General features: G+C 53.3%; 1 protein-coding gene across 1 annotated transcript in view; it reads left to right on the forward strand.

Annotated features, from left to right (window-relative positions):
* LOC144734787 (ras-specific guanine nucleotide-releasing factor 1-like) overlaps positions 1 to 26,879 on the forward strand; it is a 35,004-nt gene that overhangs the window by 6,318 nt on the left and 1,807 nt on the right. The window contains exons 3-27 of the mRNA XM_078617163.1: positions 3,432 to 3,532; positions 4,147 to 4,294; positions 4,723 to 4,818; positions 6,010 to 6,263; positions 6,960 to 7,039; positions 7,236 to 7,429; positions 11,275 to 11,384; positions 12,791 to 12,909; positions 13,459 to 13,619; positions 14,683 to 14,755; positions 15,570 to 15,694; positions 16,104 to 16,186; positions 17,222 to 17,470; positions 17,767 to 17,864; positions 18,117 to 18,281; positions 18,818 to 18,922; positions 19,522 to 19,602; positions 20,202 to 20,311; positions 21,511 to 21,623; positions 22,585 to 22,645; positions 23,178 to 23,281; positions 23,463 to 23,547; positions 24,773 to 24,970; positions 25,853 to 25,932; positions 26,446 to 26,563. Coding sequence (XP_078473289.1) covers positions 3,432 to 3,532; positions 4,147 to 4,294; positions 4,723 to 4,818; positions 6,010 to 6,263; positions 6,960 to 7,039; positions 7,236 to 7,429; positions 11,275 to 11,384; positions 12,791 to 12,909; positions 13,459 to 13,619; positions 14,683 to 14,755; positions 15,570 to 15,694; positions 16,104 to 16,186; positions 17,222 to 17,470; positions 17,767 to 17,864; positions 18,117 to 18,281; positions 18,818 to 18,922; positions 19,522 to 19,602; positions 20,202 to 20,311; positions 21,511 to 21,623; positions 22,585 to 22,645; positions 23,178 to 23,281; positions 23,463 to 23,547; positions 24,773 to 24,970; positions 25,853 to 25,932; positions 26,446 to 26,563 — 3,111 coding nt within the window. The remainder of the gene's footprint in view (positions 1 to 3,431; positions 3,533 to 4,146; positions 4,295 to 4,722; positions 4,819 to 6,009; positions 6,264 to 6,959; positions 7,040 to 7,235; positions 7,430 to 11,274; positions 11,385 to 12,790; positions 12,910 to 13,458; positions 13,620 to 14,682; positions 14,756 to 15,569; positions 15,695 to 16,103; positions 16,187 to 17,221; positions 17,471 to 17,766; positions 17,865 to 18,116; positions 18,282 to 18,817; positions 18,923 to 19,521; positions 19,603 to 20,201; positions 20,312 to 21,510; positions 21,624 to 22,584; positions 22,646 to 23,177; positions 23,282 to 23,462; positions 23,548 to 24,772; positions 24,971 to 25,852; positions 25,933 to 26,445; positions 26,564 to 26,879) is intronic.

Consider the following 26,879-nt stretch of genomic DNA (forward strand, 5'->3'; position numbering starts at 1 on the left):
GTTTAAAGATCAGAGCGCGTGTGTGTGTGTGGGTAGCAGGGCGTAATAAGAAGAGGGGGCTTTCCCCGGTGAACACGTGTTCGCCGCTAGCGGAGATGTCACGGATGCGTCTATTCGTAATCGATCGGCGTCGATTATTAAGGCTCGCGACGCGCGCGCGGATCTAATAATTATCGACCGTTAGCGGCCGCTACGTTTCTCTAAAGTTAATCGAATCGTCGTGGCTGGGGATATATCAAAAACCGAGAAGGGGTTGGCTTGCAGGTTTATTATTTTTGAATGGAAGACCGTAAATACGACGCGTCGTAGGCTTGAGCTGGCACAGCAATGGATTCTTGAGTCTGTCTGTGCGGAGCTGCGGTGGATTTCTTCGGCTACGCTGGTTTCCTTCCACACGAAGCCCAACACGGTGCCTGTGCACTTTTGAGGCCACGCGTCGTGTCGAAGGCTCGCAGACAGGTCAGGGAACAGCGTGGGTTGAACTGACTGAGATGACTGGCAGATGCATCACCTGTGTGCCCCCCCCCCCCCACAGTGCCGACTTGCTGGCTTTTATCCGCCCGTCGCTCCATAGTTCTCTCACTGCTTCCAAAGCTACCGAGTAGCGTCCTTCACGAGCCGCCTCCACAGAGGCCGATCTTGACACCGCTGGTGCCAGTTATCGGCAAGTCCACTCGGCTCCACGTATTTCTCTACCGCATCAGCGCACATCGCTTCCTAGACCAGTGCCGTGTCCGATTAGCGGCCAAATGGAAGCTGTGGGTGGGTTTGAGGGTTACATGACCCAGCCAACGTAGCCTCGCCTGCCATTAGGAGCTCACCGATGGGACTGTCACACCCACACACACAAAGACAAATAAACCCCGTATAGTCTAACAGACAGTTGTGGCAAGTGCCATTAACGAGCACCTATGAAGGCCGGCACGGCACACGAGGGCGTGGGTGGCCAGCACCACGCCAGACCGCTTTTGCCTCTCCAGTGGCGATGTTTACACACCGCACCAGGTACTCATTTGAGGCCGAGTCGACCTAGGAGAGCCCCAGGACCGGTTCAAATATTCGCCACTGGTGTTGGCCATGAGCGGGAATCGAACTTGGGCTGCCGGTTTAGTAGTGGAGCGCGCTAACCGCCACACCACCGCTCCCGCCACACCACACACACACCCCACACATACACCACACACGCGCGCACACCTACACTCACCTAGACCCACCACACAACCCATTCGCACGCCGTGTAATGCCGCAGGATTGTGACGCGTGCCCCCCCCCCGCCTGCTATAGACTGCGAATATGGGGTGGGGGGCTGCTGTGGGAGGGGGGGGGCTGTATGAAGACACATGTCACGGGTTATTTATTTATTTAGGACCCGCCGAGACTGCGTTACCCGAGTCCCGCGCGAGATCGATGGAGGCGCGGGGGGCCACGGAGGCCACGGAGAAACCCGCGGCAGCTCTCACGGGCAAGCTGCCATTTCGCCAAAAAAAAGAAATGCCCCATTGCTTGGACGAGGGGGCCTTCTCCCGCTCCCCGCCGCCCCACGCCGTGCCGGTCATGGGTTCTTCAACAACCATACTTCACCACTGCTGGTCAAGTGCGGGCTTGGTGAAGGCGGGCGCATAGACGTGGGAAGCATAGTAGTACAGCACAACGATGTATATTTGCTGCACTCTGGCCACTTGGCTGACAACGTTGCTCCAGCAGCATGGCTTCTAGATTGCATGGCGGTCGCCCATCCAAAGCATGATAGATCCAGGCTCACCCCCATCCTGCTTAGCTTGAGAGATCTAGCCAGATCGGGGACATTTCGGATGATTTGACCACCTGCTTAGCTTGAGAGATCTGGCCAGATCGGGCGAATTCCGGATGATTTGGCCACCAGGCTCAGGGCTTAATTTTAGACGGGTAGAAAAAATAGATATGTTGTCTGTCCTCGTGCGGCACACCACGTCCAGTATACATCGTCTCGCTGAAGCCAGGCTGGGGCTACTACTTCAGTTGTCACATGCCACCGGATCACATTCAAGTGTGAAATTCAGACAGCACCACAGTTATTCGCTCTATGGAGAGAGAGAGAGAAAAAACCAAACCCCATCAACAACACAAGCACATCTATTGCAAGCGAAACTAAATGACGGCAGCCGTCAATTGATTTAGCCCAAGTCAATGGCTTTTGTCAAGTTATTTCTGGGGAATGTATTTTGTGTTGTTGTTGTTGATATCTCCGCTGCTCGGTGCTCGGGCATTCCTCAAATTCCGAGACGCGTCCGTGGTTACAGCCCCGATCGATACAAAGCAGCAGCAGCACCCCCCCCACGTGCGTGCGTGCGTGCGTGCGCACAGATCCCGGCTGTCTCCGTACAGACAAAGATCCCTCGTGTAGCCTTAACAGACTGTTTGGGGCAAGTTGCTCTTGGCGAGCACCTTTCATGAAGGCCGTGGCACGGGTGAGCGCGCACGAGGAGGGACGTGGGTGACCAGACACTCACCTCAGGTACAGGACTCGCTTGAGGCTGAGTTGACCTAAGGGGGGAGAGGCCCAAGAAGGGTGCAGATAATAGCCACTAGTGTTGGCCGCGAGCGTGAATCGAACTCTGTGTCCGCAGTGCAGTGCGCTAACCACGACGCCACCGCTCCGCATCCTGTATAAAACACTACCGGCGCACACGATTTGCGATCATTAACCTCTCCCCTCTCCATCATCCCACAGTGATTCCGTGATTGTATTATCCAGTCCCCGTGGTTTGTAGTGGCGTCTACAAGTCGTATTCGCTGTATCCGTCTGGCGCCTCGATTCGTGTGCAATGAACCAGGAGCATGGTCCCAAAACGTGGCCCCGTTATCTTTTACCCTTTTTTTTGAAGAAGACACAGCGTCAATTGAGGCACGTGTTGAGGTTTTTTTTTTATTGTACGTGCTTGTGAACTACTAGCAATGCAGCAGCATCACCACCACCATATCATTCGACGATTATATTGTATTGTTCGTAGCTGTTGTCGTTTCAATTTAAGTAATCGATTATTTGTATGCTCGTTGGTTCTTTCGGTAAAGTCAGGTAGGCGTAAAATAAAATAAATCACGACGTTTCGGGCGCAACACAAGCGTCCGTCATCAGGTGGGAAAGCATGGTCTGCTGCTGAGGCAGACCATGCTTTCCTACCTGATGACGAAACGTCGTGATGTATTTTATCTTATACCTACGTGACTTTACCGAAAGAACTAAAGAGTATCGATTCCTGCAGCCACGAACGCTTCAAATCAAGATCGATTATTTGCTCAACGGTGATTCCATTGCCATAGAGTCACCATTGGGCCATCGCCAGGCCACAAGCTGCAGGTAACCCCTGACTCGCGCTTCTCTCTCAAGCTCACCACCCACCACCACCTCGCCCTCTTCCCTTGCCTCACCGCTCACCCCGAGGCAGATGGAGCTGGTGGTCCGGTTCGGGCCCGACGGGCAGGGCGCACTGCACCTGCGCGCCCTGGACGAGGGAGATCGGGACGCGTGGGTGGCTGCCATCTCGCGGTGCAGGTGGGCGGGAGATGGACACTCACCTCATAGACACTCACCTCATGGACACTCACCTCAACCCTCGGACCCTTACCTCACCTCACGGACCCTCACCAATCCTCACCTCACGGATACTCACCTCACGGACCCTCACCTCATTGACATTCACCTCACGGACCCTCACTTCACGGATCTCACCTCACGGATTCTTACCTCACAGACCCTCAACATCACAGAGCCTCACCTCACAGAGCCTCACCTCACGGACCCTGACCTCACGGACCCTGACCTCACGGACCCTGACCTCACGGACCCTCACCTCATGGACACTCACCTCACTTCACGGATCTCACCTCACAGACCCTCAACATCACAGAGCCTCACCTCACAGAGCCTCACCTCACGGACCCTGGCCTCATGGATTCTCACCTCACGGATCCTCCCATGCCCCCCTCCCCTACCCTACCACCCCTGCCCCTCCCCCTGCCCCCCTCCACCTGCCCCCCTCCCCCTTCCCCCCCTCTGCCCCACCGCTCCCCTACCCCTCCGCCCCTGGCAACCCCTCACCCCGTCCCTCCCAACTGGCCCCCTCCCCCCGCCCCCCTCTCCTACCCCCCCTAACCCCCCACCCCCAGCTACGAGTCGGTACGTGCGGAGCGAGACCGCGCGCTCCACAAGTACCAGCGGCTGCTGCGCCTCGCCGAGGCCGAGAAGGCGCTCGGGGCGAGCATCCGCGAGCACCTGGACGAGCAGGAGAGCGAGGCCGACAAGCTGAGGGCCGAGGTGAGGGAGGTGAGGGCCGAGGAGGTGAGGGGAGGGGTGGAGGAGGAGGAGGGGGGGCGCTGAGCAGTGAGGCGGGCCGAGCGGTGAGGGGGGGGGGGTGTTGGCGGCACGAGGTATACTATAAGCAAACCAAGCAATCTCAACATCGTGTTGATGTTGTTGATGATGCTCATGATGAACCTGATCCTGATGCTACTGATTATGCTGCCGATGATAATGTCACTGCTTCTGATAATGCTGCTGATGCTGATAATGCTGCTGATGCTACTGATTATGCTGCCGATGATAATGATGCTGTTCCTGCTGCCGCCGATGATGCTGCTGCTCATGACGCTGCTTCCGATTATGATGATGCTGCTGCTATTGCTGATAATGATGCTGCTGCTGATGCTGCCGCTGTTGCCGATGGTGTGCTGGTGGCCTGGCAGGTGGTGAGCCTCAACAGGAGCAAGGAGCGCATGTACGCGGTCGGTGAGGACAGCGACGATGAGGACGAAGACCCCGACATCCGGAAGATCAAGAAGGTGACCGCGGCAGCGAGACGCTCCTACGGGGACCACACCGCCTCTAGAAGCGGTGGTTCTCAGTCTTTCTTTTTTTTAGAGAAATACAAATAAATGAGACGGACGTTGTGTTCTTGCTCGCTGGTTACTCTTGAAAACGCCGTTGTTTACGATCGCTGAGTTTAGGAGTGTCTTTGATATCGCTCCAGGCTACCGTACGGATTAAAATGTTATCGTAGTTATTTTACACATTTGCAGATTCACACGTGATTATTCACCAACGACTCCCACGTACGGATATACTTTCGCACGTTTGGAAATCACCTCACGTACCCCCTGGGACATTGCCGCGTAGGGAGCCCGCCTCGAACTCCCCGGGTTGCGACACCACTTTTCTAGAACACCGGGGCCACGTGGCAGCACGGAAAGCAAAGCACGGACTAGCCCACCAGCCCCGAGTACTATCCCTACCCCTAACCAACTCGCCAACCAGCAGCCACTTTGTACTCTCTGACCATCAAGATCAAGATCTCATCTTGGCGAAAGCCACGATTCCTATCTCCTTCGCTAACCTTACTTCTGAAAGTTTGGCAAGTCTCCTTTTTATTTTATTTTTTTAATCAAAATTTCAGATGACTCCCCTTCGCCCCATCCCCCACCACCCCACCAACTCCGATACTCCGATTATAATACTCCGATTGATGCTCCTGCTGTTGTGGAGTGACTCATGCAGCCAGCTATGGCTGCAGGGTTTTGGTAGTACATGTTGTTTATGTCATTTATTGTGAAAATTCCGTCACAATTCCTATGATCACTGTTTCATTGCTTTCATGGCTTTATTTTGGTGATTTCGAAAAGTGTATTGGTTTAGCCATGTTTGTTTGTTGTAGTAGAGTTAGACTGATGGCCTTAATCTAAGTTGTCTTGTGGTTGTTGGTGTTGTTTGACTTGCATCCCACTGGGATTTTTGCACACAGCGTTGGTGTACGGTGTTTTTTCTGCAATATTTTGCTGTCTTTTCTTGGATTTTCTGTTTGCACTCAGTCACATATTCACTTTAATATGTTTTTTTGTTCATGTTTTTGTTTATTGTTTGTTGCGGTTGCACCCGATTCAAGAGCCGAATGGCTCACAGGGTCACACCTAATAAATGAACTTGAACTTGAACCGCTTTCCCCACCAAACCACCCCCCACACCCTCCTCCACCGCAGGTCCAGAGCTTCCTGCGTGGCTGGCTGTGCCGGCGCAAGTGGAAGGCGATCGTGCAGGACTACATCCGCTCCCCGCAGGCCGAGTCGCGGCGCAAGCGCAACCAGCTGGTGTTCTCCATGCTGGAGGCCGAGGGCGAGTACGTGGCGCAGCTGCGCGTCCTGGTCACGGGCTTCCTGCGCCCGCTGCGCATGGCCGCCAGCTCCAAGCGCCCGCCCATCTGCCACGACGACGTCAGCGCCGTCTTCCTCAACAGGTAGCCGCCGGCCTGCTATACTACCGCTCGCGGGGAGCGGTGGTGCAGCGGTTAGCGCGCCACGCCACGAACCCGGCGACCCGGGTTCGATTCTCGCTCACCGCGAACATCTGAATCGGTCATTGGCTTCCCCTCGGACGACGCAGCCTCAAATGGGTACCTGGTGCGGTGTGTAAACATCGCCACCGGGGAGACGAAGGCGGTCGGCCGTGGTGTTGGCCACCCACCCCCTCGCCTGCCGTTCCGGCCTTCATAGGTGCTCGCTAATAGCATTTGCCCCAACAGTTTGTTAAGGCTGTATGGGGGATCTTTGTTTGGGCGTGCTTGTGTGTAAATATCGCCACTTGGGGAAACAAAGGCGGCCGGGCGCGGTGCTTGCCACCCACATCCCTTGTGTGCCATGCCGGACTTCATAGGTGCTGGATAACAGCACTTGCCGTAACAGTCTGTTAAAGCTATACAGGGGATCTTTGTCTTTGTGTGTGTACGCACGTGAGTGTGCGTATGTGTGCATACGTGTGATTCTGTATACGTGTGCGTACGTATGCGTGCGTGCGTGTGTGCATGTACGTGAGTGCCGGGTTGTTGGTATTGCGAGCCGACCCTCGTTTTGGCGTATGTGTTGGCGTTCTTGGCGGTTCTGCTGCTGCTGCCAGTGACTCAATCCCCGCGTCCCCCACCCCGTCTCCACTCCAGCGAGACCATCATGTTCTTGCATCAGATCTTCCACCAGGGCCTGAAGGCTCGCATTGCCAGCTGGCCCACCATCGTCCTAGGTGAGCCCCATCAGCACTTCTCATCCCAGCTCCTCACTCATCTGCATCTCAAACTATCCAACGACCGTTTTCCGGCCACATTTGTTGTTGATGCTTTTGTGAATTGGAAACTGTGTTGATATGTCTTCAGGGAATCATCATCATTAAGGCTCCCCCAACCCCCTCCTCCTCTTCCTCCGACCCCTCGGCCTGACAGCGGACCTGTTCGACATGCTGCTGCCCATGCTGAACATCTACCAGGAGTTTGTGCGGAACCACCAGTTCAGCCTGCAGGTGCTCGCCAACTGCAAGCAGAACCGCGAGTTCGACAAGCTGCTCAAGCAGTACGAGAGCCGCGCCGAGTGCGAGGAGCGGACCCTGGAGACTTTCCTCACCTTCCCCATGTACCAGGTGAGGAGCAGTGAGGAGTGGTGAGCGGAGACTCTGTGCGCCCAGCGTTGTGGGGTTAAAATATCGCCACGGTGGCGAGATGTTAACTCCCTTGGCTGGTATGGAGGAGGTTGTGGGTTCGATCTCGAACCTGATGCCTGTATATTTGGAGTTTGCATGTCTCTCTCTCTCTCTCCCTGTGATCGCGTGGATTTTTCTCTGGGTCCTCCGATTTTCCCTCAATATTTAGAAAGCTGCTATTTAGAGTTTTTTGCTACTGCTATAAGTTTCTACACGATAAGCCACTTCGTCCAGCTATCATTTGTGGCCAGGTCACTCAGTGGGCCTTACCTGGTAAAATAAACACATGTTTTTAGTTTTAAATAATTTCAAGTGTTTTTCCTCCCACTTCTTCCGTGATGTCTTGCCGGCGTGGAAGAGTAGGTCAAATACCCTATAGAGGACCTCTCTCTGGAGGCCCTTCCAACAGCAGTGGTGTGAGCGAGCAGTTCCAGCGCTGCGCCTTTATCTTTGCCCTTTAGTTGTAGGCCAAACTGACAGAAAAAATAAAAACGATGATGTCAAAATTGTGTAAATGCTAGCAGCAAGAAGGCCATCCCAGCAGGTGAAAGGTTATCACAATGGAAAGCAAGTAAATTAATGAAAATCAAAAGTTAATTGGCTGAGCATTCTCACATTTTGGGAGTGAGAGCACAGGGCTTTGCTGTTCCTTTTTAAAGTGCGTTCACTCACGTTCTGAGGCTAACTACCTCGCCTGGTATGCAGGAGATCGTGGGTTCTATTTTGACCCTGACAATACCTGTATATTTTGAGTTTGCGTGTCTCTCTCACCGTGGTCACGTGAATTTTTCTCCAGGTCCTCCGGTTTTCCCCTCCACATTTAGAATCAACGTGCGTTTTGAGTATTTGGCTTAAATGCATTTCCACGCGATCAGCCACTTTTGTTGAGCTATCAATTGTGACCAGGTCGTTTCTGAAAAAGAGCTATATAGTTCAGTGGGGCCTTACCTGGTAAAATAAAAATAGTAGTAGGAATATTATATTCATTCTAGATTTGAAGTTTTCGTCACTGCAAGGATCCATACTGTTTGGTTCTTTCGGTAAAGTCACGTAGGTGAAAAATAAAAATAAAAAATAAATAAATTAAATCACAAAAATATGGAACGCTTCACGCAAATTCGTGAAGCGTTCCATATTTTTGTGATTTAATTTATTTCTTTTTCTTTTTTCATCTACGTGACTTTACCGAAAGAACCAGAGAGTAGGGATATTATAGTAGGTCAACTGATAAAATTGTCCCGTAACCTTCCGGCAGTCGTTCCCATTCCAATACCATCCTATTTCTGTACGTGTAAAAACTTGCACGGACACACAACACTTGCACTTCACCAACACGTACGGACATTGGTGCCTGTTGCTCCCTTGCACAGATGGTAATACATCTCCAGGGAATCACACTTTGGGTTTAACGAAAAGGCCATATGATTTACCGAATCAAAGGGCATTACTGAACTAAAGGGAATTAAAATCCCGGCTACCAAGGTGTGGTGATGAGATGCACCAATGCAGCAGATTTATAGAGTGTCACAATTGTCAGCCGCGATCAATCCACTGCTGGGTGAAGGTCTCTCCTTGAGCTGCCGTTGCCATCCCTCACCGTCCCGCGATGCGGCAGTACACCGAGCGCCAGAGGTCACGCCGCTCCGACCTCTGCTCCGGACGTCCTCTTGGGTGCTGTTCTCTCCTTTGGCCGCTGCTCCACTGTTCTTCTCACCCAATACATTTCCACGCCATTTGCCACTTCGTCGAGCTATCGTTTGTGATAGCCAGAGCTCAGTCAGCTTTAACTGGTGAAAGAAAAAATTGTTCAGTTTAATTAATCGCCGTTGGTCAAGGATAACGACGGAGTGGCAGCCAAACGTGGGGAATGTCCCCGACGGCACGTCCATTGAGGAGATGGAGCGAAGAGGTCAGCTCGTGCGCAGTAAGCGGGAATGGGTTGTGGCATCGCAAGGCCGTGAGAGATGGCGACGATGTCTCGTCGGTGCCAACGGTCCGGCAGTGGCTTGTCCGTGGCCGACGGTGATGATTAGCAACTCATTTGGATACAATCGCGGAGTAACCCTATTCTAGGACGTGCGATTCGAATGCGCCTATATAAATACACCTAAAAGAGCAAACGAAACACATTTTAACCACAGAATCGCTAACAGCTCCACCGGAGCCAGATTACCCTCTTACGACTTCACCGCACCTCGCGGCGAACCCGCTCGCGACCTCATCAAACTCCTCGCTCCCACGCCGCAGGTCGGAGGCGTGGGCCAAGGTCCCGAGACTTCACACCTGGTGGGGGGTGGGGGCTCTGGTTCGCCCGGGGACGGGCGAGGAAGCTGTGCAATTACCGGCGGTGGTCGCAGCCGTGATTTGACCCTAATTTGTGGCGAGCCGAGGGACGCTCCCCCACCCGCCCCTGCCGTAGCAGTGGCGGTGTTGTCCCCGGGGTCCCCCCGTGTTTTGCGTTTGTGGTCGTTCCGTTGTCGCCGGCCAGGCTGTGGTGTTGACCAAGCTGGGAAACGGCTCGTGTCTCCACGGGACCCTCGCCGGCTTTACCGTTACTTTGTGCTCTTTAGTCGGTGCTTTCTGTCAATTCTCGATTGTCTGGGGTAATGGTCGGACGGAATGGCCCAGATGAAACGACATTTACAGAAAATGCGAAACGTATCTGGATTCGATTGTCATTGTGCGTATATTGTTTAGCTACGCAGAATAGGGCTGAAGAATTAGACCGTGTAATTATTCTGAAATGCAATATTTCATGTTTTATATTCATATTTTTACAAGCACGGTTAATGCAGAAGCCAGATTATCTGCACGCAGGCGATCGCAAGTGCTAAGTGCATAATATTACAATGAGGCTTTTACTTTGCCTCTCGTTATCCCAAGGGGATTTCCAGGATAAATTAAATACAAATGGGAAAACATAAAACGAAGGCCATGAATACACACAGCGAACCTGAAAACAGAGCAAAAAAAAACTATCGGTGTAAACTGTGAAATGACAAAATCTCAACCTGCACTAAGTAAAAAAAATAACAAGATATAAAGATAAAAACCTCTTCAGATAATAAAATAACTCTTGAGCTATGATCTAATACCATTTTATCATAGCTGCGGATAGATGATGGCTACGGATAGATCATGGCTGATGATGATGAAGATGATGATGCTAACGACGATTTTAAGGATATTGCAATTCAACCGGGTGCCACTGGGCATCTCCAGAGATCACTCCGTCGCCCAATATCCCTGTCCGTTCACGCTTTAGAGAGGTCAAGAAGTTATTATTGTTATTGTTAAACCATACGAAGAGGAACGGCGTTCAAACAAGAAGCGCCGCTCGGCAAAAGAGGAACCACAACAGGTCATTCCCTCGTTATTCGCGAGGGATACGTTCCGGAGATGCTCGCAAAGAGCAAATTTCGCGGATGATGATATTGGCCTACGAATTACTTTAAATAAATATCGAAATAAACGATTAAATACGTGACAATTATCCGAATAACACAACAAAATAAAAATTGGTCTTGATAAAAATACAATTAATAAAAAATGTATATTAAAGTATTAAATAATATTATAGTTTATGAATGTATTCGTACAGAGTTCCAGATGCCATTCGCGGATAACCAAAATCGCGGACGGCAAGTTCATGTATAACGAGGGAATACCGTGCACCCTGCACAGGGCAGGTGAAGTCACGCTGCAGCGAATCGTCTTCAGAATCGGAATACTTATTTTTACTGGAGGAATCCGATGAGCTATCAAGCTCTTTTTCGTCCCCGCAGATCCCGCGCTACATCGTGACGCTGCACGAGCTGCTGGCACACACCCCGCAGGAGCATGTGGAGCGCCGGAGCCTTGAGTTCGCCAAGTCCAAGCTGGAGGAACTGTCCAGGCGAGTAAAACTAAACTTAGCTTTTTACTGGTAGGAACCTCCTGGTTACACCAGCCCACAGGGGATTATTGTGTCCGTCCGTCGTGCATCCAAAAATTGGAGGGGTGGGGCTGGGTGGAGAGGGGAGGGTGGGGAGGGTGGGGAGGAGCTGGGTAAGGAGGGGAGGGTGGGGAGGGGCTGGGTGGGAAGGGTGGGGCTGGGTGGGGGTGGGAGGGGTGAGGCTGGGTGGGGAGGGGCTGGTCATCCCGTGGTGCCCTTATAAAACTCAACGTTTAACCTACTCACGCCGGCTTGTGCCCGCCCTCAGTCGGCCATATTTGCGGAATACACCACGCCGCCGTTGACCCTGGCCATTGACCGAGCAACCCAACGTTCCTACCAGCTCCCTCCGCAGGAATGTGTTTTACATTTTTTTACCAGGTAAGACCCACTGAGCTATATAGCTTTTTTTTTCACAAGCACCCGGCCACAAATGATAGCTCGACGAAGTGGCCTATGACGTGTGAATTCATAGCAGCCAAATACTCTCAACGCGTGATGTTGATTCTAAATACGGAGGGGAAAAAAATCGGAGGGCCTAAAGGAAAAATCCACGTGACCACGGGTAGAACATGCAAACTCCAAATATACAGGTGTCAGGGTCAGGATTGAACCCACGACTTACGATATATCAGGCGAGCTGACAGATAACAACTTTTGGCTGACCATCGAACGACGTTTATCGCATCGTGTGCTTTCAGGTGCGCTTTTGCGGCCATCTGGAATGCTCTTACTTCTGATTTTAGGAATCCACTGGAGCTATGCACTTGTAAACCATCTAGATTGAAAACTAATTTCTTTAGGACTGATTTTTGTGTTTAGTTTGGTGTCCTTCCCCCACACCTCCGATTATCACGGTTGGCTACGTACGGTGCAAAAGAAGTTCATCATGCATACATACCTATCGGCCACTGTGTTTGTTCTATCGCGGGACCGGGAGAGGTTGCGACGGCTTGGAAAGATCATGGCTAATAATAATAATAATAGTAAAGATAATCTTTGCATGCATAGTAGCGTGTGCTTATATTCCCCAGCTGCTCAAAGCGTCTTTTATCGCATCTCATCTCAGTGGCAGGGGAGTCTGCGCAGTCCAGTGGTGGAATTTCCACATTCCCATGGTGGGGAGTTTGTCTTTCCGTAGGACGACCAGCGTTGACTGGAGGGATGATGGGCCGAGTCAAAACGTCAACCAGAATTTGAACTCGCTACCTCTCCGATTGCGAGCACATTCTCTCCCCCGCTGAGCCATCATCCTTGGCCGAATGACGCTCACGATTGCTCTCTGCACAATACCAGTCGCTGTTAATCATGATGACGATGGTGATGGTGATGACTCGTGCTCGTCAACACGGACGTTGCGTGCGCAGGATCATCCACGACGAGGTGAGCGAGACGGAGAACATCCGCAAGAACCTCGCCATCGAGCGCATGATCGTGGAGGGCTGTGGCATCCTGCTGGACACGAGCCAGACCTTCGTGAGGCAGGGTGAGTGGTGGGGCAACGCTGGCAACGATGCTCAGCGCGCGTTATTCCCCCCGCGCTGCGGCTGCTTTCTTGTGATTTATTTATAGCGGTGTCGTGTGCCAAGCGAATGTGCCAACGTTGGGCATGTGGTTGGAATTGTGCGCCCATCGTTTCTCCAGCATCGATGACGATTATGATGGCTCTATGTTGATAGCGACGATGATGATGACGAGTGTGATGATAATAATGATTGCGATGACGACGATGGTTATGATGGTGGCGACGATGATAACAATTATGATGGCGATGATGATAGCGACGATGATAATGACAATGATAATGATGGCGATGATGACAGCGACGATGACGACGATGGCAATGATGACTACGATCACGACGACGATGGCGATGATGACGATGACAACGATGATGACGACGATGGCGACAATGATGACGATTTCTGCTTGCCCAACTCGAGCTCGCGGTGCTGACGCCGGCGTTGACCCTGGCTGTCACGTTGACCCACGGGTCGCCCCCCCCCTCCCCACCCTCCCTGGCGGCATGCCGCAGGCTCCCTGCTGCAGGTGTCCACCGCCGAGAAGGGCCGCATGAGCCGAGGGCGCCTCGGGTCGCTCACGTCGAAGAAGGAGGGCGAGCGGCAGTGCTTCCTCTTCACCAAGCACCTCATCATCTGCACGCGCGCTTCCGGGGGCAAGCTGCACCTTAACAAGGTGGTGGGGTTGTGTGTTCACGTGTGTGTGAACCGTGTGTGTGATCCGCTTACGTGTGTGTGTGTGATCCGTGTATGTGAGTGATCTGTGTGTGTGTATGGGTACATGCATGTGAGCCCCGTGTGCGTATTGTGTGTGTGTGTGAACCGTGTACGTGTGTGATCCATGGGTATGTGTGTGATCAGTGCGATTGTGTGTACGTGCGTGTGTTTGGGGCGTGATTCATGTGTGTGTGGTTTGGGTGTCTTGAGTGAGTCGTGTGTGTGATGTCGTGTGATGCATGTAATTGTGATGCAGCTGTATCTAGCTGCTTTGTAAATCCAAATTGTATTGTATAACTTAATTATAGTGTGTGTGCGGGGATGGATGTGGAGATTTTACAAACCGCGTCTTGACGGCTTTGTCGGATATCGTGAGGGTTGCGCAGTGGGTATTAATTGGGCAGAGTAAGGGTCCAATGTGGGGAGCGGTGGTGTAAGCGGTCAGTGCACGGCACTACGAACCCAGTGAACCGAGTTCAATTCCCGCTCATGACCACAATAACATTAACGGATATTTGAACCGGTCCTGGGCCTAACCGAGGTCGACTCAGCCTTAAATGAGTACCTGGTGCGGTCTGTAATTATCGCCATTAGGGAGACAAAGGTGGTCGGGTGAAAGAGTGGTACTGGCCACCTACCCCTTAGTGGGCCATGCCAGCCTTAATAGGTGCTCACTAACAGCACTTATCTCAACAGGGGGGAGTTGTGGTGAAGTGGTTAGCGCACTGCGCTAAGAAATTCCCCATTCCCGTGCCGGGGGAGAGTGTATCCACAGGACAACAACTGTTGATTTACCTACAAAGTGGTTACATATTTTATCTACCCCAGAGGGGATGATGGGCAGTCAACCCCTTCCCAGGAGTTGAACTCGCAACCACCGAGCCTGCTGTGTGACAGAGCGCCCTGTACTCTGATATAAATATGATTTACCATTATAATTACATGCAATCAAATTGACACGAAATATTATAATTAATTATTATTGTTCGAGTGATCATGTGTGTGTGTGTGTCCTCCATCAGAACGGTGGGGTGCTCCCCCTGCTGAATTGCACTCTCCTGGAGGATCTGGAACCTGCGGATGATGAGGGTGAGTGTGGGGTGAGGGGTGAATGGTGAGTGGTGAGTGCTGATGTGTTATGGGTGGGAGCGAGGAGTGAAGGGTGAGGAGTGAGAGGTGAGGGTGGGGAGGGTTAAGGGGTTAGGAGATATATTTATAATCAGCAGACATGTAGCTGATCAGTTGAACACGTAGGCTTTCGCGACCATTATTATTGATAATACATTTTTTTGGGGTTAGATCGTGTAAGTATAAATGTGTCGCAACCCTCCACCACCCGACACGGCCAATCACTAAGAAATGTGTCACGTTAACAAAACGCCAATTAGTTATTTCATCAGCCCACCGATGTGATTGAAGAGCGAATCCACAACATTTACAATTTGAGTACGACGTTTCGCTGGATATTACATGCAGCATCTTCGGGCGATTTGCCAGAATAGTAGCTGTTCCCCTGGTAGTCAAACCACTACCAACTCCTCGTGTGCCGTACCGGCCCTAATAGGTGCTTTTGGGGAGCGGTATTGTAGGGGTTAGCGTGCTGCACTACGAACCCGGCGGTCCCGAGTTCGATTCCTGCTCTCGCCCAACACTTGTAACCATTATCCGAACCGGTCCTGGGACTCCCCTAGATCGACTCGGCCTCAAAACATTACCTGATGCGATGTGTAAACATTGCCACTGTGGGGAGACAAAGGCAGCCGTGTGTGGTGCTGGCCACCCACGTCCTCCTCGTGTGCCGTGCTGGCCTTCATAGGTGCTACTCGCTAACAGCAGTTGCCCCAATAGTCTGTTATGGCTACGCGGAGGATCTTAGGCTTTGTGAGTGTGTATGCACCTACGTCCTCAGCGCGCAGTGCGGTGCAGGACCTGGAATTCCGCTTGGCCATCGAGGCCGGAGACACCCCGCCCTGCATCGTGCTCGTCGCTGCGTCCAGGCAGCAGAAGGCAGCTTGGACCAGCGACATCAGCCAGGTGTGTGTGTGTCTAGGTGTGTGTGTCTGTGTGTCTAGTAGCATCAGACAGGTGTGTGTGTGTGTCTAATTGAGTGTGTGCCAAGATGTGTGTGTGTCTAGATGTGTATGTGTGTTTGTGTGTGGCGACATCAGCCAGGTGTGTGTGTGTCTAGGTGTGTGCGTGTGTAACTAGGAAGACAAAGGCGGTCGGGCGTGGTGTTGGCCACCTCGTGTGCTGTGCCGGCCTTCATAGGTGCTCGTTAACAGCACTTGCCCCCACAGTCTGTTAAGGCTATACGGTGGCGTTTGTTCCTTGGCAAACATGCGGCGGTCCGTCAATAAGTCCCTAGTTCACCGCCTCATGTCTTCTCTTTCTCTCCCCCACCCCTCCCCCCACATCGCATCGTCTCTCCTCTCGCTCAAACCAGTGCATCGATAACCTGCGCTGCAACGGCCTCATGATGAACGTGTTTGAGGATAACTCCAAGATCTCCGTGCCGCAGATGGTCAGGTGAGGTGGGGGTGGGGGGATGGGTCGGGTGACGGCGGCGCCCACTGGCGGTGGTTAAATAAAGGGCAAGCTGGGGCGCGGGGAAGAAAAAAATGGAGGTCAACTTACACGCGACCGCACATAACGAATCGTAAACAGCGATGCCCCGTGCGATTTTGCACGTGTAATCGTGAGAATGGGTTTTAAACTCTAAACAATTTTTTTTTACTTTACCAGGTAAGGCCCGACTGAGGTGTATACTTCTTTTTTAGAAGAGCCCTGGCGACAAATGATAGCTCAATGAAGTGGCTTAAAGTGTGTAAATGTATAGAAGCCAAATACTGTAAACGCGTGTTTCTAAATGTGGAGGGAAAAACTGGAGGACCCGGAGAAAAATCCATGCGACCATTGGGAGAGACACACGCAAAATCTAAATATACAGGCATCGGGGTCAGGATCGAATCCACGACCTCTTGTATACAAGGCGAGGTCGTGAACGTCTCGATGGATCGATGCGTTGTCGCCGCATCGCATTTCCACCCCCCCGTGGGTGCCGGCAACGTCCAATTTCTTTCTGCCGATGGGTGGGCGATGGGTGACCCGGATAATACAACGATAATACGATGTGTTCCTATTAATAATAAAATGTATTCGTTCATTCCGGGAGACTGTTTTTGGACTCTCTTGTTCACGGCTAACAGGATGAATTTGCTGCCAATGTCGTGCCCACTCCGATTTTATCCACGAGAGATGTGGATAATAGGAAGGACCGTTCATCCATGGGGTAATAGGACCTTCGGAGTCACGGGTAATGGGGCTGCGGAATAAGAGCAGTCGCTGGTAATCGCTTTTCGGACAAGTGGGGTTTTTCGGGATAACAGGGTTGCGGATAATAGGAGCCACAGGTAATGGGGAGTAACGGGGCTACCGAAAAAACGGACGAGTGTACAATGAGACTTTGGTTTTGAGGGGTTTTCCGGATAACAAGACTGCGAACAAGAGAGGTTTTGCGGACAGTGAGTCTGCGTATACGAGGGTGTTTGACCGTCCGCGCAGGTCGGACCGCAGCCTGTACTGCGACGGCGCCGACATCCGCTTCAGCCGCACGCTCGACTCGTGCAAGGTGCCCGTGATCCGCGCGGCGAGCGTGAGCCGCTTGCTCGAGCGCCTCACCGACCCTCGCTTCCTCAGCATCGACTTCCTCAACACCTTCCTCTACTCGTACCGCGTGTTTACCACGGCCACCGCGCTGCTCGCCCGCCTCGCCGCGGGCTACCGTCGCCCGCTCAGCGCCGTGCCCGCCAGGTGACGGCACGCGCAAAGGCAACGATACCCCCACCGCCCCTCCCCCTCCCCCCCGCACCACCTCGAACGGACCCGTTTGGTGGGGGGGGGGGGGGGGGGGCGATGTGACCGGAATTGGCCAAAACATCGCCATGCTGAAAATTAACCTGCAGATTGCTCAATTGGGATCACACAACTGGCAGGACCCTCGCGAACGAGAGTCTTCAGAGTCTTGAGAGACTCTCCTCGGTAAGCGAACGCAATAAATAAACAACAACAACAAATCAGCGTTGTCTTGGTGTGTGCGCACGCGGCAGCTCACTGGAGCTGTTCTTCTCGAGCAGCCTGCCGGGACGCCCGCACTACGGCGAGCCCCCCAAATCTCCCCGCGCTTGCCGCAAGTTCTCCACTCCCCTCTCCCCGACATCCCCTCCGGGCGCCGTCATCGCCACCATCGCCACGTCTCCCCCGCCCGGAACGAGTGGCGGCAGCGGCGGCGGCGCCGTCATCGTCGGCGTGAGCGTCAGTGTCAGCGTCAGCGTCAGCGAGGCCCCCGCGGCCAGCGACACCGACGTGGCCACCTCCCCCCTTGCCGCCGCCCCCGCCACAGCCGGCGCTACCGTCTCCGAGCCGGCGTCGCCGCTCACGTCCCCCACGTGCCTCCCGGCCCCCGGCGCCATTGCGGGGGTCCCCTCGCCATTCCGCGGGCGCCGGAAGATGTCGCTGAATGCTCCTCTCATCCACGAGCCGCCGGTGCACGCCGCCCTCCCCCGCGGTGCCGATGATGCCGCTGCTTCCTCGGCCGGATCGCCCGATGGACGAGGAGGCTCCGGTACCATCTTCTTCTTTCTTCCTCTTATTCCTTCTGCTTCTTTTTTTCTCTTCTTCTTCCTTCTTCATTCCTCTTCTTTGTTCCTCTTTTTCCTTCTTTATTGCTATTCCTTCTTCCTCTTCTCCTTTCCTCAACAAAGCGGCTAATCACGTGGAAATTCACCGCAGCCAAATACTCTTAAACGTTTGTTTAACTCGCGATCAGGCAGCTTCCCCTGAATCCCCCATTCACAGAGGAGGTGTCCGCATCTCCCGTGTGTAGTTCCCACCCAGGGGCGAAGCGTAGTTTGGTGTCTGTCGGAGCTTCAATCCGTGCCTTGTTCAGGACATCGCAGGCCGACCTCCACGTAACTGGCCACCGGCTATCGATGTGTCACTCCCGGTTGATACAATTGTTGAGTCATGGTAACAGAAAGGTGTCTTTGAACTTTATCCGGTGGCTGGGAGGTTTGCGACGATCCGATGTCTCGATGTGACATATGCCGTCGCTGTAATAACTCTGTCAATAGCATTGCCCCATCTGCGTCGCCCTCGCAGGAGGAGGTGGTGATGCTCGGAGGTCGCCCCTGGATGCTGAGCAGCATGAGACGGGACCTCTGCGGTCCCCTAGCACCCCGCGCCACCGCTCCTTCCGCCACTCGGGTCCGTCTCCCCATGCCGGCCCGGGGACAGGGCCTAACCTGGTTTAGCCTGGGCAGGGCCTAACCTGGTTTAGCCTGGGCAAGACCTGACCTGGTATAGCCTGGGCAGGACCTGACCTCGTTTAACCTGGGCAGGGCCTAACCTGGTTTAATATAGACAGGGCCTAACCTTGTTTAACCTGGGCAGGGCCTAACCTGGTTTCACCTGAGCAGAGCCTAACCTTGTTTAACCTGGGCAGGGCCTAACCTGGTTTCACCTGAGCAGAGCCTAACCTAGTTTAACCTGGGCAGGGCCTGACCTGGTTTAACCTGGGTAGGGCCTAACCTCGTTTAACCTAGGCAGGGCCTGACCTGGTTTAGCCAGGACAGGGCCAAACCTGGTTTAACATGGGCAAGACCTAAGCTGGTTTAACCAGGACAAGACCGAACCTGGGTGAAACCAGGTTAGGCCCAGCCCATTCGCTGCCCCCCAATTACCCCTCACATTTGAATGTTGACTGTGTGTGCGTATATACATTTGGGCACGAATGTGGATATGGGTGCGTGTGGACGTGGTTATTGGGTGCCCATTGTAAGCACGCTTCCTGTTGCCCTTTGCAGAGTTCCCCCTCTTCCACGTGGGGTCGACGGCCGAGGTCGGGGGCGAGACGCAGGAGAAGATCCGACGGCTCTCCCTGGCTGGTACGCGAGTTACGCTCATACACACACACACATGCGCACACACACGTATGGCAACAACACCAGCCCGCCATTCACCACTAAGCGTTGGTGGAGTCTCGGCACAGCAATTATGTGCACTTTGTGCCACGCTATGTGCACTTTGTGCCAGGCTAAGTGCGCATGAACGCGTTGAATGCTCGTTGAAAGGATGTCACGGGACAGGCCCTGGTGTTACGATTTGACTAAGATGACTGACAGATGCACGACCTGTTCTGCCGGCTACGGCACTTGCATACATACATACATGTACATACAGGTATGTGTACGTACACATACGTACACACACGTACACACATCCACATGTGTACAGCTTATGAAGAAGGACCATGGCTTGAAACATTGCCCATTATAAATATATCCTTTTAAACCCATGGAATGGACAGACGTGTTGAGTTTGGAGCCTGTGCAACCCTACCAATGCAAGCGGCATCGCCAAACTACTGTGTAGTCAATCGGTGTGGTTGCCTTCGTTAGATCGGTTACATCCATCCCGCCCACCTTGCCCCCCACCCCACACTCTCCCCACCCCCCAACCCACCACCCCCCCCCCCCACACCCAGGTTTCTCCATCGCCGAGCACCGCATGCTCGACAAAGAGTTCATCATCCGGCGTGCGGTCACCAACCGCGTCCTCAACGTCCTGCGCCACTGGGTGTCCAAGCACTCGCAGGTTTCGTCCCAGTGAACATGGAATGTTGGGCCAACGTTGGGGCAACGTTGGGGCAACGTTGGGCCAATGTTGGGCCAATGTTGGGCCGACCCACGTGCAAGCGTTGGCTCAACGACGGCATGCTTACCGGGGTGTGTCTGCACATTCCTCCATTCGGCCGGCAAGTGAGCTGGGCCATGCTATGCCGTCAGACAGTGCGAGGATAAAATGAGCCTAAGAGCCCACCGAGGAGGCTCTCTTGCAAGGGTGTGACTTGGGTCAACAAGTGACAATAAAATCAGCTGATCGATCAATGAATTGATGCAGCAGCCACACGGATTCACTCGTGCAAACGACCGGACTGATCATCGGGCAAATTAGACCGACGGTCGGTGGTTAATTCAAGCAAGTAACGTTTATTTTAAGCGTTAACCCGGAGAAAGGCCTTGGTGGAGATTGTGCCCCTTGTTCTGCATGTGATTGGAAAGTTAGAGCAAATCCAGATCACAAACATGGGAGACAAACTAAAACTAAAATAATCCTAGGATATGATTATAAATCACTAATTATAAATTATGAGTGACAAGCGGTGGCACCATGAACCCGTGGCCTGAGTTTGATTCCCGACGACAACTCACATAAGTGGCGGCATATCCGAACCTGGCCTGGGCCACCCTTAAATGTGTACGTGGTGCGGATTCTCATGAACGTCAGCGCTGGGTGTAGGCAAAGGTGGCCAGGCATATTGCTGGTCACACCACCATTGTTGGGTGTCGTGCTGACTTCATTAGGTGCTCACAAACGGTACTGGCTTCTATAATTCCTCTCTGCCACTTGTAGAGTCCAAATGCGCCACGGCTGTGTGCCGGACCTGCACGGCACGGCTCAGGAGGTGCCGGGTTGTTTTTTTCACTGTAGAAGCCGAGCCGTGCCACCAACGTTGTACGCAACCAACGCTTCGTTAACCCCGCCCCTAGTCCTGCTTGGCCGCACAGCTAGATTCAGATGATACTGTGAGGCCAGCCTATCACGGCTTGGTTCCAGCTCGGCTCGGCAAATAGTCGGTGAAAAAACGGACGCGTACCATGAGAGCGTCCCGCCCTGGCTCAGCTCGACTTGTGGCAGTGGAAAAAAAATGACGCATACCATGAAAACGCCCCGTGCTGGCTCAGCTCGATTTGTGGTAGTGGAAAAAGTTGTTGTCTTTGTCTGTGGCTCAGGACTTTGAGTCAGACTCGGATCTTAAGTCGGCCGTGGTTCGGCTCCTGGAGGAGATTTCTCGCGACACAGAGCTCATCGGCCAGGAGCGCAAGGCAGCTGCCAACATCCTGAGGTGAGACGATGATGAAGATGATTACATGAGGATATGATGATGTATATGGTTATGAAGAATGAGTATGATGATAATCATGTTGATGATGACCAACATTGATGATGATAATATTAATGGTGATGATATTGGTGATGGTGATAACGATGATGGTGATGATTACATTAAGCTATCTTGTTATGAAATCATATATACGATAACAACAACAATAGTAAAAATGTGGTGGTCACGTTGCTTTTAACCTATTAAAGCAATGCTTGCAATTACGATTATGACAAATCAAACGAATAAAAACAATCATAAGAAGCGTGCATCCCACAACGGCGCAGTCTTTTGCGATACAGGCGCGTCTCGCTTAACGAGCGAGATACGTTCCGTGGAAATTGCTCGGTAAGCGAAAACTCCCACCCCTCCCTACCCACCCGCCCGCCCATTACAGTGCCATCACAAGGCTACCTCCCCCCACCTCCCTCACACGGCGAACCACGCGCGCACGCAGCCCACCACAGACTGCATTCAATCGATCGATCGGTCTTCGCTCGTTATGCAAACATTTTGCTCGTTGTGCGAACAAATTGGTTTAAATTCGAATTTGCTCGTTTTCGCGAAATTCTCGCAGAAAGAACACTCGTTAAGTGAGACACACCTGTATATATATTTTTTAAGATTGTTAGAATTGTATGTACTGCAGGTTTATGGAGTGCGGGAGCCAGAGACCCTGTGTGAGCATCTGTGGAGCGGTGGTGACATTAGCTCGTGTGCAGGAGCCAGATGGATTGGGGACGGCGTGGGGAGGCCTTCAGCCAGCAGGGAATAGACCATGACCGATGATGATGATGATGATGCCTCCTGACATGTTAACTAGTTTACATCATGGCGGTTGTGATGATGGTGGTTATGATTGGTTATATAACGAGGATGACGATGATGCTAATGGGTTACGTGATGGTGACGACCATGCCAGAACCCTGACGCAAGAGGAGTCGGAGGACATCCCGATGACAGTGGAGCAACTCGCGCTCACGGTGAGCAATTCATCAAATCCTCTCTGATTCGCCGCTCCCTCCCTGACCTGCGAAATAAGTTATTGGGGTGATGTGGGCGCGCCTGTCTGCGTTGGTGATTTGTGTCCGTGCTTGCGTCTGTCTGTATGAACGTGAGTGTGTGCATTCTTGCATGCACACTTTGCGTGTGTTTCAGGAACATGTGTTTTGCGTAATTGCGTATTTCTGTTTACGTCTGTGTGCGCTGCACTATGAACCCGGCGACCCGAGTTTGATTCCCACTAACCGTCAGTGACGGTTATCGGAACCGGTCGTGGGCCTCCCCTAGGTCGACTCAGCCTCAAATGATTACCCGGTGCGGTGTGTTAACATTGCCACTCGGGACACAAAGGCGGATGGGACGTGGTGTTGGCTGCCCCCCCTGCCCCCACCTCCCCCCCATGTGCCATGCCGGCCTGCATAGGTGCAGCTCGCAAACGGCACTTGCCCCAAAGGCCTGTCGAAGGCTATATGCGTTAGGATCTTTGTCTTTGCTGCGTGCGCGTGGCGGCAGTGTGAGGGCCAGCGCGGCGAGGCGTTCGAGTCATTCACTGCGATGGAGCTGGCAGAGCAGCTCACCCTGCTCGACCACCTCGTGTTCCGCAGCATCCCCTACGAGTGAGACGCACGCACGCACACGCACGTATGCACGCACGCTCGCGTACGAACATGCGCACAAGCATGTTTACACGCACATATGCATGTGTACACACTCGCACGCTCGCACGTGCGTTTGTGCGCACCTATGTTTGTGCGTGTACACGTGTGCCATCGCTGTGCCGGGCTGCGCTCCCTGCAGGGAGTTCTTTGGCCAGGGCTGGATGAAGCTGGACAAACACGAGCGAGCGCCGCACATCATGAGGACAAGCAAGCACTTCAACGAGGTTCGTGTCGCGACGAGCGGGGGGGCGAGCGAGCGGGCGAGCGGGAGGGCGAGCGGGGAGGGGGTGAGCGAGCGGGTGCGCGAGCGGGCGGGCGGCGTCTCCCCCGTCGACCGCTGCCCGCCGCTCGTGCCCGCGCTCTTTCCTCCAAACCGCCGTCGCTCACAGCCGCCCTCGCCTGCGAGGTTTCTTACGGAGACGAAGTAACCACGAGTGTCGCTGCGCGGAATATATACGCGACAGACATTGAAGTAACCACGAGTATCGCTGCGCGGAATATATACGCGACAGACATTGAAGTAACCACGAGTGTCGCTGCGGATTTCGGATAACCGTCGAACGAAGATGGTCGCAGCATCGCGTGTGCTTTCTGATGCGCTTCTGCGGCCGTCTGGAAAGCTCTTCCTTCCGATATTAGGAAGCCACTGGAGCTATGCACTTTTAAATCATCTGGATTGAAAACTCATTTGTTTAGAACTGTTTTTTGTGTTGAGTTTGTTTTCCTTCCCACGAACCTCCGATTAGCACGGTTGGCTACGTACGGTGCGAAAAAAATTAAACACACACACACATACGTTGATCGCGTAGGTGCCGAGCAACGCACAACACTGCTCGCTCCTCTGCAGCAGCAACAGCAGCAGCAGAAGCTTGCAGCAGATCCACCACTAGATGGCAGTCACTTTACCAAACGCAACTTAACTCTTTTTTTTATCATCCAAGGTCCACTGAGCTTATAGGTCTTTTTCAGATGCGACCTGGCCACAAATGATAGTTTATCATTCGTGGCTTATCATGTGGAAATTAATCTCAGCCAAATACTCTAAACGCTTATTAAAACATCTGGAGGGAAAACCCAGAGCACCCAGAGAAAAATCCACACGACCACAGGGAGAGAGATAATGAAAACTCCAAATATAAAGGCATCGTCAGGGTCGAACCCACGACCTCCTGTATACCAGGCGAGGTAGTAAACATCTCGCCACCATGGCACCAACCCAGGGAGCGGGTGAACCGGCGCTAATGACCGCGTAACAGCGCCAGCGAAGGTGCGGCATGGGTAAAGAAGAGTCGTTAATTTCGTTTCTTGAAGTGAGCGAGCGTGTCAAGAGGGCCACGGTGTTCTTGACGGACGCGCCGAGCGTGGCAGTGCATGAGCCGTCGCCCACCCACCCCACCCCCCCACCACCCCTTGCCCTCACCCCGTCCGCCCGATCCTCCCGCCGCTCAGATGAGCAACCTGGTGGCGTCGGAGGTCGTGCGCCGGGCGGAGGTGGCGTCGCGCGCCGCCGCCATCGAGAAGTGGGTCGCCGTCGCGGACGTCTGCCGCTGCCTCAACAACTACAACGGCGTGCTGGAGATCCACTCGGCGCTGAACCGCACCGCCGTGTTCCGCCTCAAAAAGACCTGGCTCAAAGTCTCCAAGCAGGTCCTCCTCCGTGATAGAGGGTTTTTTTTTTTTTTGCGTGGGGTTAGATCGTGTAAATATGTATAAATGTAGTAATGGGTTTATACCCTTTGATCTGGCACCAAAACTGACACCTTTATACAAGGGATTATTTTTGCAATAACCACAACACAGTCAAAATGCAAACAAAAAGAGACAACTCTGATAATGATATGCACTGTCCTTGGAATTGATTGGTCCACACCCGAGACGGCTTTTCTTAGAGCCTAGTCTCACATGGTGTTGGACAAGATGACGCCAAAAGGCGCACAACTCAAAAACAGCGCACTATCAGAGTATTGAGAGCTCGGGGTAAGCATTTATATATCTTGCTACTGGCAAAGGAGGTCTCATAATGTATAAATGTGTCATTGAAACCCGCCGCAACCCAACACAGCCATCTAGTAAGAGGCTGTCACGTGAACAGAACGTGGCCAATTCGTCACTCGTACAGCAGAGAGCCAAGCCACATTTACAATCTGAGTACGACGTTTTACCAGTAATTACAACTAGCTTCATCAGGCGACAGCCAGATTTGTGGAGAAGTCCACCTGTTTCGTTCCTCCTCCCACCTCCTCCTCTGATGAATCTGCTCCTCTCTCCTCCCCCCTCTCCCAATCCTCCACCCTCTCTCTCGCGTGCGAGAAGTCATGTTTATTTTGTAGCTGTGCGTTGCGCGTAACGGGTTCACATGACCCCTGCAGCCCACTAGCGGCTCCTCCATTCACCTCTTTGGAATAAAATCGCGACCGTGAATTGTGACAATCCGTTGGTGGCGGCCGTGGTGGTGATTGTCGCACCCTCTGTTTAAGCGCCGTTCACTGATCTTATCAGGGTCCGCATGTCCTTTCTCTCTCTGCACAGACTAAAACCCTGTTCGAGAAGATGCAGAAGGCGCTGTCATCCGAAGGGCGATTCAAAAACCTGCGGGAGATGCTGAAGAGGTACCGTGGGGCCGTCGCTTCTGGGTGGAATGACGCGTCGATTCGCCGATCCGACGTCGATTTTATGTCTCGCGCGGCAGCGTTGCGTGGTTGGTGTGGGCCCAGGTGCAAGGGATCAAATGGGCCCCCATCCCTAGCTGTCGCCCCCAAGTCGTCGTAGCCCTGGACCTGGGCCCCTCCGGCTCGCAGGCCCCGGTGCAGTTGCACTGCCTGCGCACTCGACAGCCACACCACCGAGCTCGCGATACAACGCATCGGTATCGCTTCTGTCGACGCGTTCTCGGTGCACTCGCTGGCGCTACGTGACCCCCTTCGGACACTAGGGGCGCTACCATTCGCTGCGTGAACCGTGTGACCTTGTGACCTTGTGACCTTGTGTCTTGTGTCACCGAACTGAGCGGCGTCCCGGAAACCGGTGAACTGTGCCCGCCTCCGGGGGGGGGGGGGGGGGCGCACAGCTTGTCGGCCGTCGCCGCTTCACCGTTTGCGCGTGTCGGTGTGCCCACGGTGCAGCTGCGATCCGCCGTGCGTGCCCTACCTGGGGATGTACCTCACCGACCTCGCCTTCATCGAGGAGGCGACGCCAAACCTCACCGACGACTGCCTCGTCAATTTCTCCAAGATGCGCATGGTGCTCGCCAATCGGCAACGGCCACCACCGCCCATCGCCCCTCTTCCCCCCTGCACCCACTCCCCTCCCCACTCTCCCCCCCCACCCACTCCTTCACCTTCCCACAAGCAACGCAATCGTTGCACGCTTGACATAAGCAGGGGCCATTCCAGCGATGTCACAGGCTCTGTCTGATTGTTCTCCCATAGTCACGTGACTTAAATGGCCTAGACGTGTTGCCTGGCGTTTTTGGTGGTGGTGAATGAGACGTTGGCTCGTTTTCACCGACATTCTCGCCGAAAGGGGAAGCATTCACTTAAAACACGCCGTTGGGCCC

The sequence above is a fragment of the Lampetra planeri genome, chromosome 3, assembly GCF_965212315.1.
Source record: "Lampetra planeri chromosome 3, kcLamPlan1.2.h2, whole genome shotgun sequence".
Taxonomy (NCBI): Eukaryota; Metazoa; Chordata; class Hyperoartia; order Petromyzontiformes; family Petromyzontidae; genus Lampetra; species Lampetra planeri.